The sequence below is a fragment of the Pygoscelis adeliae genome, unplaced genomic scaffold, assembly GCF_000699105.1.
Source record: "Pygoscelis adeliae isolate BGI_AS28 unplaced genomic scaffold, ASM69910v1 Scaffold88, whole genome shotgun sequence".
NCBI classification, from domain to species: Eukaryota; Metazoa; Chordata; class Aves; order Sphenisciformes; family Spheniscidae; genus Pygoscelis; species Pygoscelis adeliae.
This window is the reverse complement of record NW_008825616.1, coordinates 4,362,725-4,378,373: the sequence shown is the minus strand read 5'-3', so window position 1 is coordinate 4,378,373 and position 15,649 is coordinate 4,362,725. Positions and strand designations below refer to the sequence as shown.

The following is a 15,649-nucleotide window of genomic DNA, read 5'->3' as shown; positions in this document are numbered from 1 at the left end:
TGGTTATATGGAAGAAGTACCAGCTGGAAGCCCAGGATTGGCAAGCGTTAGAAGCAAAGTGAGCAGCCTGATAACACAAGAACAGAGCGGAACTGCTCTCTGCTTCCACTGACTACTCACACCGTAAGTCTGGGCTGCAGATTTCTGTCCTGTTAACTGTACCTGGCAGTAAAGCTGATCTGCAAAATCTCTTTGGTAGGTGGGTCCCCTTCACGTGCCTCCAAAATGCCATTAGTAGGGGAGACGGAAAATACTTCCAGGTCGTTATGCCTTTCCTGTTCATCTGCAGTGAAGGGAGCAAATATCAAACAAAGCAATGCAGACCCTTTGTATAAGTTTGTATAGCATGTAGCACTCAAAACGATGCGCCTCCTTGCTAGCCAGCTAATAAATCATGTCTTGCACTGTCAGAGGCTTTCTATGCATGTGGCCAGTTTCTGTTTTCATCCTCTAATCAAGGGGAGTGATCAATGGCCTCCATCAAAATAATAAGGCCCTGATCGTATTTCCTTTGAAGCCCATCTGTTGTTAACATCATTAGGGCGCAAGTTCAAAGCGAACTCACGAGGAGCTACTGCTTCTTGTTGCCTCTTGGGATTGTATTATAAATGAGCAAAGCATGTCCACTACTTGTGAGGGTTGTGATTCAATCTTTTGGTTAAATCTGGAGTAACTGCTGAAATCAGTGGAGATGTACCAATGTCGAAAAGAAAAAAAAGGAAAAAGCACACGTAAGTGAGAACAGAGGCAGACCTGATGTTTTGCAGTCAACATCATCTATTGTGCATGCAGTCTTACTAAATAAAAACACCTAATAGTGAAACTATGTAACAAGGAAATCCAATTGCAAAACCAGAATACCCAGCAAAGCAGTCCAGTAACTTCTACAGCCGCTCCTGTTGCACAGGAAGACATGTTCAGTCTTGGTCTGTGCAACAAAGCAGGTCTGGAAATCAACCGTGTCGCAGGAGAGCTCCAGAACTGGAACAGTGAGGTATGCAGTCACTGGGACCAGCTGCAAAACAGAGGAAAGGGAAAGGAGACAAACACCCACCTTATTTTTGTAGAGCTTTAATAACACTTGCTACAGCTGGATCATTCTTAACCCCAAGCACTGAATCATGAGTAGTTGTTCTGTGTTCTTTTGTAATAGAGTCAATTCCCCATTCTACAGCTTTGAGTGAATTAAGTGGTTGCTTGTTTTTATGTTTTGGGATAGGTTTTCAAACCAGACGCTGTGGTCTTAATGAAGAAGGCCAACGGCATCCTGGCCTGTATCAGAAATAGTGTGGCCAGCAGGAGCAGGGAAGTGTTCGTGCCCCTGTACTCGGCACTGGTGAGGCCGCACCTCGAATACTGTGTTCAGTTTTGGGCCCCTCACTACAAGAAGGACGTCGAGGTGCTGGAGCGTGTCCAGAGAAGGGCAACGAGGCTGGTGAGGGGTCTGGAGCACAAGTCTTCTGAGGAGCGGCTGAGGGAACTGGGGTTGTTTAGCCTGGAGAAAAGGAGGCTGAGGGGAGACCTCATCGCTCTCTACAACTACCTGAAAGGAGGCTGTAGCGAGGTGGGTGTTGGTCTCTTCTCCCAAGTAACTGGCGAAAGGACGAGAGGAAATGGCCTCAAGTTGCGCCAGGGGAGGTTTAGATTGGATGTGAGGAAAAATGTCTTTACTGAAAGAGTGGTTAAAGATTGGAACAGGCTGCCCAGGGAAGTGGTTGAGTCACCATCCCTGGAAGTATTTAAAAGGCGGGTAGATGAGGCGCTTAGGGACATGGTTTAGTGGGCATGGTGGTGTTGGGTCAACAGTTGGACTCGATGATCTTGGAGGTCTTTTCCAACCTTAATGATTCTATGATTCTAAGTAACACAGAGTGAACATTCTCATTTGCTCTTAGGGTTTTCTGTGGAGATGCAGACATCTCGTTGTCCCTTGGGACTGTAAATGGCCCGCTGTGAGTCATTCAATTTGTGCAGATTGCCCAGGATTATTATTGACCCTATCTTAGATATGGTGCTTGGGTCTTACACAGATCAGTCCTCAGAAATACCTGGTATGAAAAAAATAAAAAACCGCCTGCAGTGTACTGGAACTGCTGAAGACTTGGGAGGGGTCTATAACTTTCCATCTGGAAGAGATCGGTCTTTAAATGTGTGTGGGCTGTGACCACACCACATGAGTTAGGCAGACTCGGGAGGCTTTCAAGAAGCACTCGGGTACTGCAGGAGGCAATGCTTGGTGACTCAGTCGCTGGCATGTTCGCTGAGACAGTCCTGACCCCACGTCTCAGAAGGACGTCGAGAGTCATACTGTGACTGGGTGTGCTGCCCTTCGATTGAGCTGTATCATCCAGGCCGTCCTGCTGTGCAAAGAGCTGGGGTACGAACACCAGGGTGCTGACCCAAAACCGCTCTGTCCATCAGAGAGTCACCTGCAGCCTCGGTAGAGAGCTATCTCCTTGAGCAAATCCACGGCCGTTCACTTTAACTTTAACTGGATGACAGAATTTACTCTAGAGGTGGCTGTGTTTCAAAGCCGAGTAAATCCTAAGGCACATTCAGTCTGAGTCGGGGATGCTAATAAAACATAGCCCGTTCTTCAGGGCCCAGAGATCTTGTTCTGATCTTACCTGGGTAGTGCGGTTACTATGTTCAATGACCAGATTTTGATTAAACTTCAGCTTTCTCTCTCCGTTCTCAAACTGGAGCGCCTGGAATCCAGGAAGCAGCTGGGAATCTGGCAAGCGTTGATATGTAAGTAACTCCGGAGTTGTGTGGAACGACACTTTCACCTGTGGGAAGAGGAATTCAGATGACCGTCACGTAAGACGACGCTGTGTGCAGGAAATCCAATGTCAACATTGCTCAAAGGCCCAGGCGCACATTTTCCCACTGGAACCCAAAGGTGTCATGCCAGCAACCAAATTCCCACTGGAACAAAGCGTTATAATTAAAGAAAAAAAACCACAGCTATTTCGTATGAATCCAGTACACAGAGATGGAGTGTAAAGGTGAACAGCTCATCTCTGAACCACAGGGGAGAAACAGTCTCTAGCAAGACAAAGGTTCTAAATTCCCAAGGTTCAAATACCATATTCCCAAAGCTGTCTTAAACATACAAGTCTTCCTTCTTCCCACACACGCAGAATTAAGGCGCGTGTGTCTCTGTCAAAATGAACACTGGAAAATGAGAAGCACACTCCAAAAATGCAACTGTTACTCATTCTTTGCACCCTAGCTAATTCTTGACTCCAGGACTTTGTTTCCTTTAGTGTCATTGTGTACACCCAGAACGAACCAGATTTTTCTGTGTTTGCACTGCCTGCATTTAATTTAAGGAAATGAAGGACTGCAGTCTTTGGAAATCTTTTAATTCATCCAGCATATATATGGCTGTTGATTTAGGTGAGCTCCGAAAACAACAGGGTTTTCTGCAGGAGTTTGCAACAGGTCAGAGTTGATGAGAAAGGCACAGCAGGGCCACTGTAGAAAAGTATTTTGTACCCGCAATATAGCAGGCAAAATTGCAGTAATTAGCATTTGCTAATATACCACTATTTCCCCTGAAATAGGGAGATTTCTACACTGGTTATGTTTTTCTTGTGGATCATCTGGACCACGCTAACACACCAATTACTAAACTATCTATTCTGGCACAGGATTATTATTTTTGAGCCTACCAGCATGTTTTGCTGTGGATAAAGTACAAGTTGTGGTTGCTGTTCTTCTTCCTCCTTCTTGCTGTGGGATGTTTTGGTGCTCTTTTTGGGATCTGTGCTGGACAGGCTGAAGGGCGTAGACAGAAGGAGCCTGAAGTACAGAGGAACCGTAGTGCAATTGATGAGTTTCAAACTCTGAGTCATTACCGAATCTGTCAAAACCTGGTGGAGAAATGATTCCAAACTGTTTAGTTTTAACTCCCTTGAGAGGTTTGTGCTACTGTCTGGTCATTCAGCACCACCGGGGATCTGAAGGACTTTACCCCAGAGCAACCCAGTATTTTCTACTTGTGTTTTTCAAAATTTCTTGAGTAAAAAAACAAAATACAAATAATGTAATAAAATTAAAAAGTCTTTGAATGTCAGGGGTCACAGAAACTGACCACGCCACTTTAAGTGACTCATTCTGCTATCAGACCTTTACGTCCTGAAAATAAGTACTTCTTTTTCTACTTACAAACACTTCTACAAAGACAGACATACAAAATAGGCATTGTCTGAGCTCAGCTTTGCTTATTCCTGCCTAATAAGTACTTGTAGTCCTTTTGCTTTACCTATCTTGTTACGTGCAATATAGAAAATTGCAACATGAGGCTACTGGGGATAAAGATGCATTTTAAAATCCATGTGCATACAGCTCTGAATTCTTACAGTAGCACAGCAGTACAAACCAGCTGAATACATCGGTGTGTGAAATACTTACTCCTAACAGCGGTTGGTCTGGTACGAGGTCACTCGCCATTGAATAAAACACCATTCCTCTGTCATGATCCATGTCTACTTTTAACCTGAGTGTAAAGAACGAGAGCTGGTCAGAGCCCTGCCCTCCGGGCGGATTTGTTCCGCCGTCTGTTGAACCAGCCGTCAGTGGGATGGTACTTACAGAGCGTGCCTTATGAAAGCTTGCAAGTCTATTCGTAATGGCGGAGCTTCATAGCCATGTCTGCGATGCACTTTGTTAGGCACTGTCTTTGCAAGCTGACAACAAAAGGAAAACAGAAGTGTATACGATGATAGCACTAAAACCTGAAGTGCTACTTTTAGCCCAAGAGGCCGTTAGCCAAAAAGGGACTCTGCTTGGCAATGTATTGCCTGTTTGTAAGACATGATGGCAACATGCAAGGAATGGCAAAAGCTAAGCAGTAGTTGAACCTGGAATGACTGTGGTTAATACAGACGCAGATGTTTCTTCCTCCAGGAGTCAAGAACATTAGGGATCTTTTTATTAAATATTCTATCATCATTGGTTCATTCATTATACCTTGCATCTTTGCAATGATTCATATCAGAGAATCGCAGAGCAATTCATAAAACACTATTCAAGCCTCACGTTAGCCTGTGAGCTGCAGTTGCAGTTTTTGAAGAGGAAGTTTCCCAGAGGAGAGATACGCTGTCCAAATTCACACAGGAAGGTAGATGCAGAGCCAGGAACAGAACTCAGCAGTCCTGAGTCTCAGTCCCATTGTTAACTATTGTTATCAATAAAACCTGATGTTGTGACAGCGTTTCAAATCCTGGGCTTTTGTCTGGGGTCTACTGCACTGGACAACGTAAGAAGACGGTGACATTCCCACCCCAGAATGCTTCCAAGCTAAAAGGCAAATGCAACAAATGAACAACCCTAGTTAAGGAAGGATCTAACAGGGTAGCAGGAACAGGACTGTTTATACAGACTGGCCTGCTGTGTGCTTGCCTGTACATGAAATTACAGGAAGGGAAACGATTATTTTCTGGTCATCTTTAGCTTTGCTGTGACAGTCAGTTTACCTTGTTGTCTAGGCTCATGAAACCCAATGCAAACCCTTCACATTGCACTTCAGGCACGGCCGCTGGCAGGATGGATGGGGTGAAGGAGATGCAAACAGAGATGCTGCCACCTCCTGGAATCACCTGCAGGCGAGGGACAACTGTTCAGTAGTGCAGGGAGCTGCCTGGGATTGCACAAGCACCCTCAGCTCTCAGCTGCTAAAAATGAGTTGCACAAGCAGCATGAAATCTTCTGGGGATGGGCTACGCTCAGGCTTGCGCTAAAATGACAACATGTGACAGCAAAACTGACTTAATGATTTCAGCTGCAAATACTGGTGTAGCCACTCTTTAGCATCAACAGAGTTTAAGCACAGTCACGGACCAACTCCCTAAGTACACAAACATACGTACATACCTGTTAAGTTTGTTTTTAAAAACACCCAATTCTGCCTACTCTTACTCCATGGCTAACTCAGATGATTCTCCCACAACTGACGGCGCTCACAGATACAAAAAACATTTTTTGAAGAGTTACAAGTGTGAATTAAGAGTATTTTATAGTTCAGTTTACTCTTGGCTATTTTTTTATTTTACATGACAGCAGGGAATGTAATCAACTGCACTAACCAGCTACAGTGGATTTTCTGGGATTTACAGGTTGAATAGATTCTGCTTGCTTTAGGTGCATTATGCAGGTTATGGTTAAATCCTGCTATTGCTGCAGAAACATATGCAGATTATAATTAAATCCCGCTATTGCTGCAGAAAAAACCTTCGCTATCTCCCTACAGAGCCAATTCACATCTAGCCGAGTTTGTAAGCTCGGGGGCCATGTGGTGTGTACTGCTCTCAGGCTAGTGCTGTGCAGACACAACCTCCCCCATTTCATGTGATCACAGGGTGAGATGTGTGGTCCTGCTGGACCTACGTTCAGGAGAAGCAAAACTAGGTCAGCTCTCCTTGCACGAAGTTCCCCTGCTCAGAGTGGTGAGGAGCATAAGAAAGCTCTGCCTAAGGTCTAGCAGGGCCAGAGCAGAGCTAGTAAGCTCTGTCACGTCCTACAACACTGCAGGGTCTGTGCGTTGTGGTCATAGAGAGCTTAGCTGCTCGGACATGGACTTAAGCCAGGTCTGGCCAGCTGTGCTGCACAACACCTGAGCTAACAGACCTTCCTGGAGCAATAGCAGAAACACGGAGAACATTTCTACAGAGGAATACCTGAATGGCTCCATAGGCATCAACTCCACTCCGCGTGGGCCAAGCTCGCTGCTGGCTACACCTGATAGAGGCTGTCTCCACAGTGAGGCACTTGTTTATCTGAGCTATCTCAGCCTCAGTCACCCCAGAGCTGACTGTAGGCTTCACTTCTTTGAGATGCCATTTCTGTAATTATCTCTTTTATGTAATCTTTAGCTCATTCTAACTTGTAACTGAAACTCTCTGGCAAAAAAAACTTGCTAATATTTAAGAATCAAAATTGACACACTGATGTTTTGGGCGACCCTGTCACTCACAGTTAGGTCTTTCCAGTCCTGCCTTTGCTTTATCTTATGCCTAGGGAATTGTGACACTGTGGCCCCTATTTGCACCAGTTACTTTTGAAGTACTGTGGGTTAAAACCGTTTATCCAAGAGAGTTGTCTACAGAGCACCCCTTTCCCGGCAGCCTGCTTTCCAGCTCTGCCACATCTACTTAGCAAACCTACCCTGGTTAAATAACGTGCTTCCAAAGCTTCAGGCTGGATGCCTGCCACCTAATGCCACACATTTCACCGAGGCAACCCAAGTGAGAAGACCAGAGATGTCACTCTAGAAAGTCTAGTACAACTGAACACTTAATTCCAGTCATCAGTTAACTGCTCAAATGTAAGTAGGACACTTTCTTTTTTCTGTTGACTTTGCAAACTCTTCTCATGGTCATCTTCAAGATCCCAAAGCCTCCCAGCCTACTGTTTCACTGTTTAGTAGTCTCTACCCCAAACCAAAGCTACCTCCTCCTCCTTCTCTGTCTCCTCTGTCCTGCAGAAAATATGCTAAATCTAAGCACAAAGAAAATGTAAAAGCTTACTATCTGTCTTGGAGTAATGGAGTAGGGGTTGTCTGCAGGAACCCCTTCATGAGGTCGTATAAGTACAGAGACGATTTTCTGTATGGTAGGTTCTTGGGCGATGATTTCCCTTTCTTTGCTGTCAGAGTCTGAAGACTGCAGGGACGCAAGGGTGGGGAATGGTTAAAACTGTTACGCTGCAAAGGAGGAATGCAAGTGAAGTGTACAGGGAACTGCTGCACTAGTCAGTAAGTATGGCCAGCTCCAGTTTCTTTCTTTCTGGCACAAAACCTGGACATGTGCATGTTAATTTTTTCATGCGTAGGTTTGCTCTCCTGAATCTGCTCCCGAACCCCTTGGAAAATGTGCGTGCTTGGGTCCTGTTCTACCAAGAGAAGCACTCAAGAGTAACATCTCTGGCCCATTATACAAACCAGCACTCTAGGGCAATAACAGTCCCTTGTTGCACAAGAAAGGTTAGACGTGTATTCAAAACAACTATGCCTTCTGAGCTGAAGCAGAGAAAATGTGATTTTTAGTATCTTTTCTGTAAAGCTTTTGCCAGAGAAATATACATACCCTGCATGATACCTTCTCCCTGTCACTCCCAACCCTTCAAGACAGTAAATTGCCGTATTATAATCAAACTTCACGTGCAGTAGATGTTACCATATTCTAACAGAGTAACAGAACCAATCTAACTTCAGCGCTGGGACAAATACCTCCATATCACTAGCTGCAATTTGAACTTTGCAGGTTAGATTCTGCTCCCTGACTACAGCACACATTGACACCATAAAGCACCCATGAGAAAAGTAGACCCAAATGAAGGAGTTTTAGATCTCGTTAACACTTTCATGTAAAAATGGCATTAGTTTTTCAATGACAGTATTTTCAAAAGTATCTCATCAGCTTCTTTAACAATTTTAAGAAAAGGAGAAGCTGAAGAGCTGTTTGCTTATAGCTCATTCTGGAAACTGATTGCTGACACCAATAGCCATCTACCCATGTATTGCTTTTTTGACTGCGAGGGGAGCTGACATTTCTTTTAACAATCCAGCTCTTAGTTACAAGTTATATCGCGTGTTATTGTTTTCAACCTTTCATGCCAAGAAACCCATCATGTATCTCAGCAGCAGTATAAAAAACAGACTAACAGCTGACCTCATCTGTGGTTTGTGAAGCTGGATAAATGCTTCCGCAGGGAATTGCAGTTTGATCCAACTTTAACACGATCTCTGACTCCGAGGTGCTACCAATTGATGCAGTCTCATTTTCGTCCATGGCCTTGCGAGGAAAAGGGTCTCCAAAGAACATCAACAGGTCCACCAGCTTTTTATCATCTTTCTCTTGATTGTAAATCTCCCAGTCCAAGCGGATGTCTGAATTGAAAAGGAGAAAGGACAACTACTCCCGGTCATTGAGAAGACTCACAGCTTAGTTAGTACCAGAGAACACGAAGATCAAGTAACGAAATTGTGTCTAGCAACCGGATTTGTATTAAAGCACATCTTAAGCTTTCCATGTTTGCTGTAAACTAAAATGATTTAAGACCATGTGTGCTATGCCCTTATTATAGCTTGTTTGCTATCTAGGTCCTAAACTATACTTTTATTAACATTAAAATAAATTATAAGTATTTTGTTTGTTAAGCAAATGTGTTTGGTGGCATTCAGGAAAAAAAGAAAGGTGACTGACCTTTGCTCTGAAGAGCTTAAAATCTCACTCAAGAGATAAAAACACTAAACAGAAGAGCCAGACAATGCCTCTAAGAAGCAGGTAGTGTATCTGATTGACCAGGGTTAGTGCTGTGAGAGATTTACAAAACCAGGATGGAAAATCCTGAATTCCCATCATTTCAATGAGCGAAACCCCAAACACATCAGGAGAGGATGGGCAGTTTCACAGTAACAACACATTGAGTCAATTACATATATTCTACCACCCTCTGGCTGGAGCTTACCTGCTTTACTGTTACAGAAAGCAAACTAATACTCATGGCAGTAATGCCATAATGATAAATACTACTATGCATATAAAGACCAAACAATGTGTATTATTGTTCTGTATTAGTTAAGTTAGAAAACAGCTTAGACACTCTTATATACTATTATTATTTTTACAAAAAACATCTTGATTAGGAAACAAGTAGGCCTGTTAATTAACATGTTAATGGGTTCTTCTATTTTTACTATCATAAGGAGCGCAATGCAAGTGTCGATGTTTGCTGTACAAAAGTCATTCTTACCAAAGGGAGTGGGATTGTTGAGCTGGACCCTCCGAAAGACAGGAGAGCCTCCAGAGACATGAGTGCCAAACCTGAGGGGGGGGAACCTTGCTGTCAGTACATGCAGAAAATAAAAGTGAATGTCTGAAATCATTAAAGATTTGTTTAAAAGTGGAAACGTATCTGGCTGCACTGGCAGCCTGTCAAGAGTGTCTATCAGGTAAAGCATGGCCTATACTGTGAAGTACAATATTGCTTTATTTAATCAGGCCCTTTTTTCCAGTTTTCTTAGTTGTCTCAGATGTTTCAGGGTAAACATGTGAAGTCAGCTTTTGCGAAACACTCTGGCAGCGGCAGCACGTGGCTACACAGCAGTGGAGTGGCCTGTGTCAGAAACAGATTTCCAGGTGCATAAGGGTTTTTTTATGGTGGATAGCTAAATCCATTTTCTATGCCCTGTTACAGAGCTGACAATGCAAATGCTCTTGGCTGCAGTATGATACACAATGCTAATTCCTCTGAAGGCAGAAAGAAGCAGTCATGCTGTATGGCAGCTGGCCGAGTCTGTAGCACCGTGGTCCCCATAAACCAACCTTACCCCTCACCCAGATGTGCAGATGCAACTTGCTGTATGAGAGGGCTTAAACCTTCCCCTGCCCCTATTCCCCTTGGGGCTGCATTTCTTCTGGTCCAGGTAAAGGGACAGGGAGAAATGAACTGTGGATGATGATAACTGCCACCGTGTACCAGTTTCCATCTCCACAGAATGGGATAAGGCTGGACTGGGTGAACTTCTATGACTGTAAGCCCATAACAGTGATTGCTGGTAAGCTCGAGAAGACTTGTATGCAGATTATTTTCTAATTATGCTGGCAGAGACAAATGTATTGGTGTTATAGAAGCAGATACTGTACTTCGACAGTCACTTTGCTGACCTCATTATATCACAGAAAGATGGGAACAGGTGTGTGTGTTGGCTATAGTCCAATGGTATTTAATTCTCTGACTTCTCTGACAGTATTTTGCGCTATACCTGATTATGGGTTGCTCTGTTTGTGGTCCTGTCATCTGCAGGAAGATTGGACAGCCTTTCACAGTCATTTGCATAGGAATTAATTTAGGTTGTAAGTCTCCCACCTATTAAAAATGAATTTTTATATTAGAATCAAGATAAAACTTTAGTTCTCTGGGTTGCAAAATTATGTTTTGAAAACTGATTGGATTTTCAAATATTTTTGACTGGTTTCTTTTGACAGCATCTAATTCATATGCTGACAAAAGCTCTTCTCAGCAGGAGAATGCAGTACCTCATATATTCATCAGCTTTCCTGCAGCTTTTCCATACAACACAATATATTGTATTGGTAGAGCAGAGTAGTGCACTGGCCAGCTACCAAACAGATTTTATAAATCAAAACTGCTCTGGTCATTTTAAAGGCACATGAAAACCTCCCAAGGGATAAACATGTTACCCCAAAACTAAACCACACACTGTAAGAGCAAACAATTGTTCCTTACATGTCGTTGGAGGTAGCGGTATAGCAATATCTACCCTGAATTTTTACAGAAGTCCTAACAAACTGAAAAAGTATTTTTAACAGAAAGGAATCTGGGAACTATAACTGCTGTAAAATCTGCCATAGCAATACTTCATTCAAAACCGAAGCCCCACCTACCTTACAGACAAGATCATCCCGGTACTCTCCCCACATGTTGTTGTAAGCTGTTATTTCTATGATTAGCTGCTGGAAGGCTTTCAGAGTTCCTGTGGAAGGTTGTATATGGAAAGCTACTCCCTTCCCATGAGACAGCACTGCTGCTGCAAACTCTGAAGGAGCATAGCAAAGAAGCATTCAATGAATTTTGAGGAAATGGAACAAAGTTAGTCTTTCAAAGAATACATAGGACCATATTTTTAGCTGGTGTTAATCAGCCTAACCTCACTGGCTTCAAAAAAATCTTGGGATCATTTACACAACCCACATTTATACCGCTTTACCCAAGTTCCCTTCTGCAGTGGGTCTTAATCTGTTTTTTGAGAGTTAGTTCTTGCAGAGATTATTTCATAGAGGGACTCCCTTCCAACAACCAGATCCAGGACTCTTTGGGATATGCAAGGCACTAATAGGCTACGTGAAAACACACCCTCAGTTTGAGAAAAATAAGCTGGAATTTGTGCTAACTGGTTATCTTTCTATTAGCAGCTGCCTGTTTACCTCTGTGTGCTCTTCAACACAAAGAATGATTTACAAAGAGCAAAGCCTTTCCACATTCTGAGTCACCTAGCGTTCTAAATCAATAAGCTTGCATGGAATCTGTCAGAACAGCATTTTTTCACTCTTAAGTACTAATTCAACAGCTGAAAAGCTCTGTCTTTGTAACAGATACCAAACACTATGGCAAGGTACCAATATGTCCAAGTTTTATTTTGGATACAGAAGACACATCCGCACTTTACAGCATTTCGCTCCCATTTCCCCGCTCCCTGGGTCTCATGTGGCTCCAAATATTATTATTTTGCAGTACAATGCATCAGAAATGACGGATGGGCTGTCCTGTAGCTTTCCACAGTGGGGAGGGTATATAAAAGGGTTTGAGAGAGAAAAGCCTGCTGCAGTGGTATTGGAAGACTGTGTAGGAGGGAAATAGCCAAACGTTACACATGTCATCCATACTGTGTGCTGGGAGTGATCCTGGGAGTGAACTATCACCAGAACCACCCATCTTTGTTTCAGGCTGTTGGTTTTGAGAAAAAGAGGAAAGGGAGAGAAAAAGGGAGGGGGAGAGAGAAAAAAGAAGCAGTGGGGGGAAGATAGAGACTGACCTAATGTTTGTGCAATGTGGGCTTTCAAACTCAAGAATGAACCGAGAACTAAGTCATTTAACAGTGTAGACTTAGCCAGATACTCCAAGAATGAAATGATGTGCCCGACTGACACATTTAATGCTGAATATGGTAGTCAGTTGTCTTTTGCCTTCTCCCCACTGAGAGGATTAACAGCTATTCTCATACCTGACCATGCTCTTCTGGCTGCATGTTTTGTGATGGGCCCTCTTCTTTTCACCAGGTAGCTTGAGGAGCTTGAAAAAATAAAAAAATCACGACATTTCTGTGAAATGAGATGGACTCTGCTACAGTAACAGCTCTACCTGACTCCTAATTTAGTAGCCATTATAACTTAAAGAAGGACTGCCTGCAAAGCATTTTTTGAAAGTAACGTCCTTAAGAGTGAATCAACTTGAGAGTCATAAGACTCTGTGTACAATCTAACACAACAGAGCCTCGGCCGGTGAAAACCAGCTTACGTCCATTGGCAGCAAGAGTGTTTTGCCATTTACACCAGCTAAATCTCCCGTCCTTGCATTGCATGCCATCTGTTTCTGCAGGAGACCTCACCAGCAGGTTTCATTACCACAGTCAGAGTAAGAGCTTAAAAAAAACCCACTGCAGAAAGTCCATCTTGTGGCAGAGGCAATAGGACTCTGTCCTGATTTCAGATTTAATCCAGACCTAAATTAGTATTTGAGCCATTATGCAGAAAAGCAAGACTTACGGGCAGATTCCTTGTTCTGGAGTAAGTGAATAGCCAGTAAAATACTCAGCTTCTAGTTTGAATGGAGCACTGATTCCAGTGTGATTGGTAAGAATTAGCTGACGCTTTACTATGTCTTTGAATGCAACTTCAGATCCAAAGTCCAAAAGATCACACGGGCTTTGTAATATTTGTCTGTCATCACTGTCAGAAACAGTTACATTAGTATTAAAACATCGGTCTTATTTTCTTACAGATAATTTCAGTAGATTTCAAAATGTGCAATATGCAATGTGGTTGTGATGACCAGTGTAAAAGGACCATACAGCCTATTATTTTTGTCATCAGCATTTACTGCTTTTCATTTTTCACTTCTATCCACGTAAGAATTTATTTTGGGTAGAATTTTTATCATGTATAACATGCCAATCTACCAAATTAAAGCCATTTTTACTTATATAAAAATATATAAAGACGAGTATATTCCAAAAGAGTAATCATGCTACATAACAGAAAAATAAAATAAAAATCAGTCACCTATACCAAGTCAAAGAGAAGTATATTCATCTTTCTTTAATATCATGTTTCACAGTGCAATAACAAAACTTAATGGTCCAAAATACAGGATCTTGGGTATAATTCTGTAATTCTAAATTCACATCTAAGAGTTGAATTTGCAAATTTTTGGCGTTCCAGAAAACAGTTGTTACTCACAAACACGTGAGGGACTGCAGAGGTCCCACACTTTGGTTACCACGGAGAAAGGTAATTTTTCATGCTCTCTATACACAAAAGTGTCAAGGCAACTGGCAGGCTACAAGTGCCAGGAGCACAAGAGAGAACAGACACAACACATGAACATGAGTTTCACTAATGTGCAGTTAACTTCACACCAATTTATTATTAATGAGTTCACAGTTGTTAATTTAATTTGTTTCAGCTAAACAATGGTGGGAGTGGAGCAGTGCTCTTCTCCAGTCTTCTCTTGGGCTTATGAATACGCTGAATTTGGCTAGGGTGTAAACCCAGTACCTTTTCTTCACTTAAGCACTTTCAGTAAATTGTCCCAGCACATTTTACTGTCCTTGCTGCCTCCAGCAGGAGGAGGAATGAAGTTTACATAGATAAGTGGTTTTTTCCCCCTCTCTATTGTATTTTTGCTTTGGGAAAAAGTAATTTTTGTTCAGTTCAGGAGTAAACCCTTGATTTACCTGGCAACTCCACTGTCACACGGTACTGAGTAGGAGACACGCAGGCCTTTCACTTCTCCAGAAATGCTCAGAAAGAGGGGTTCAGTCATGTCTTCTACGCCACAGGAAAGGGCAAGGTCTTTCAGCTCACCCTGAAAGGAGAAGAGTCAAGTTTCCTTGTGAATGAAGCAAATGTCACAGAGGAAAGGCAGCCTTATTAAGAAATTTACTTAGAAAACATGTATAAATCTCACTGGGCTAAAACCAGAACTACAACAGAATCTTGGAAAGTTTAACTGAATTGTTTTAAGTGCATTCTCTGCCAGCATCAGATTTTCTTAGAAAGCAGTACCAAAGTAAAAATTTGTGGCTGTTTCTTGGCTTTGTACTCGCATCTGTCTATAAGCCTAAAACTGCTCTATTAGTGATTTTTGACACACTTTCTATACTGCAAGTATTGAAGCTCTAAGCATTAATCACTTCTAGTCACGCTTAAATAATCTTCCAAACCCAAGATTTTATTTCTACCTGGGTTTAAAGGAGGACTTGTGGGATGAATTATGTGGCCGAGTTACACGGGTACGCTGGCTAATTCAACACTACTATTCTTTTTTGCCTTATCAATACATGAATCGGTGCATCCTGCATAAAATAATAGACTGGGATTCAGCTCCAGATTCAGACTTCTAAATGTAACTGTCTAAATGTGAGCCTGTATTGGGTTTGCATGGCAAGGTTTTGGTAGCAGGGGGCTACAGGGGTGGCTTCTGTGAGAAGCTGCTAGAAGCTTTCCCTATGTCCTATAGAGCCAATGCCAGCCAGAGCTCCAATGCATAACACCAGCAGCAGTCAGAAGAGGGGAGTGAGAAGATGTGAGAGAAACAACTCTGCAGACAGCAAGGTCAGTGAAGAAGGAGGGGGAAGAGGTGATCCAGGCGCCAGAGCAGAGATTCCCCTGCAGCCCGTGGTGAAGACCATGGTGAGGCAGGCTGTCCCCCTGCAGCCCATGGAGGTCCACAGTGGAGCAGATATCCACCTGCAGCCCATGGAGGACCCCACGCCAGAGCAGGTGGATGCCTGAAGAAGGCTGTGACCCCGTGGGAAGCCTGTGCCGGAGCAGGCTCCTGGCAGGACCTGTGGACCCGTGGAGAGAGGAGCCCACGCTGGAGCAGGTTTGCTGGCAGGACT

The 15,649-nt window shown here is 43.1% G+C and overlaps 1 protein-coding gene across 1 annotated transcript in view; it reads right to left on the bottom strand.

Moving 5' to 3' along the window:
• Positions 1-15,649, bottom strand: part of DLEC1 (deleted in lung and esophageal cancer 1) — a 42,849-nt gene that overhangs the window by 2,185 nt on the left and 25,015 nt on the right. Inside the window, exons 23-37 of the mRNA XM_009333318.1 lie at positions 14,483-14,613; positions 13,293-13,475; positions 12,752-12,819; positions 11,415-11,566; positions 10,772-10,875; positions 9,760-9,830; positions 8,676-8,893; positions 7,533-7,667; positions 5,484-5,606; positions 4,600-4,694; positions 4,420-4,504; positions 3,678-3,878; positions 2,628-2,789; positions 862-1,015; positions 163-283 (exon numbers count right to left, since the gene is read on the bottom strand). Coding sequence (XP_009331593.1) covers positions 163-283; positions 862-1,015; positions 2,628-2,789; positions 3,678-3,878; positions 4,420-4,504; positions 4,600-4,694; positions 5,484-5,606; positions 7,533-7,667; positions 8,676-8,893; positions 9,760-9,830; positions 10,772-10,875; positions 11,415-11,566; positions 12,752-12,819; positions 13,293-13,475; positions 14,483-14,613 — 2,003 coding nt within the window. The remainder of the gene's footprint in view (positions 1-162; positions 284-861; positions 1,016-2,627; positions 2,790-3,677; positions 3,879-4,419; positions 4,505-4,599; positions 4,695-5,483; positions 5,607-7,532; positions 7,668-8,675; positions 8,894-9,759; positions 9,831-10,771; positions 10,876-11,414; positions 11,567-12,751; positions 12,820-13,292; positions 13,476-14,482; positions 14,614-15,649) is intronic.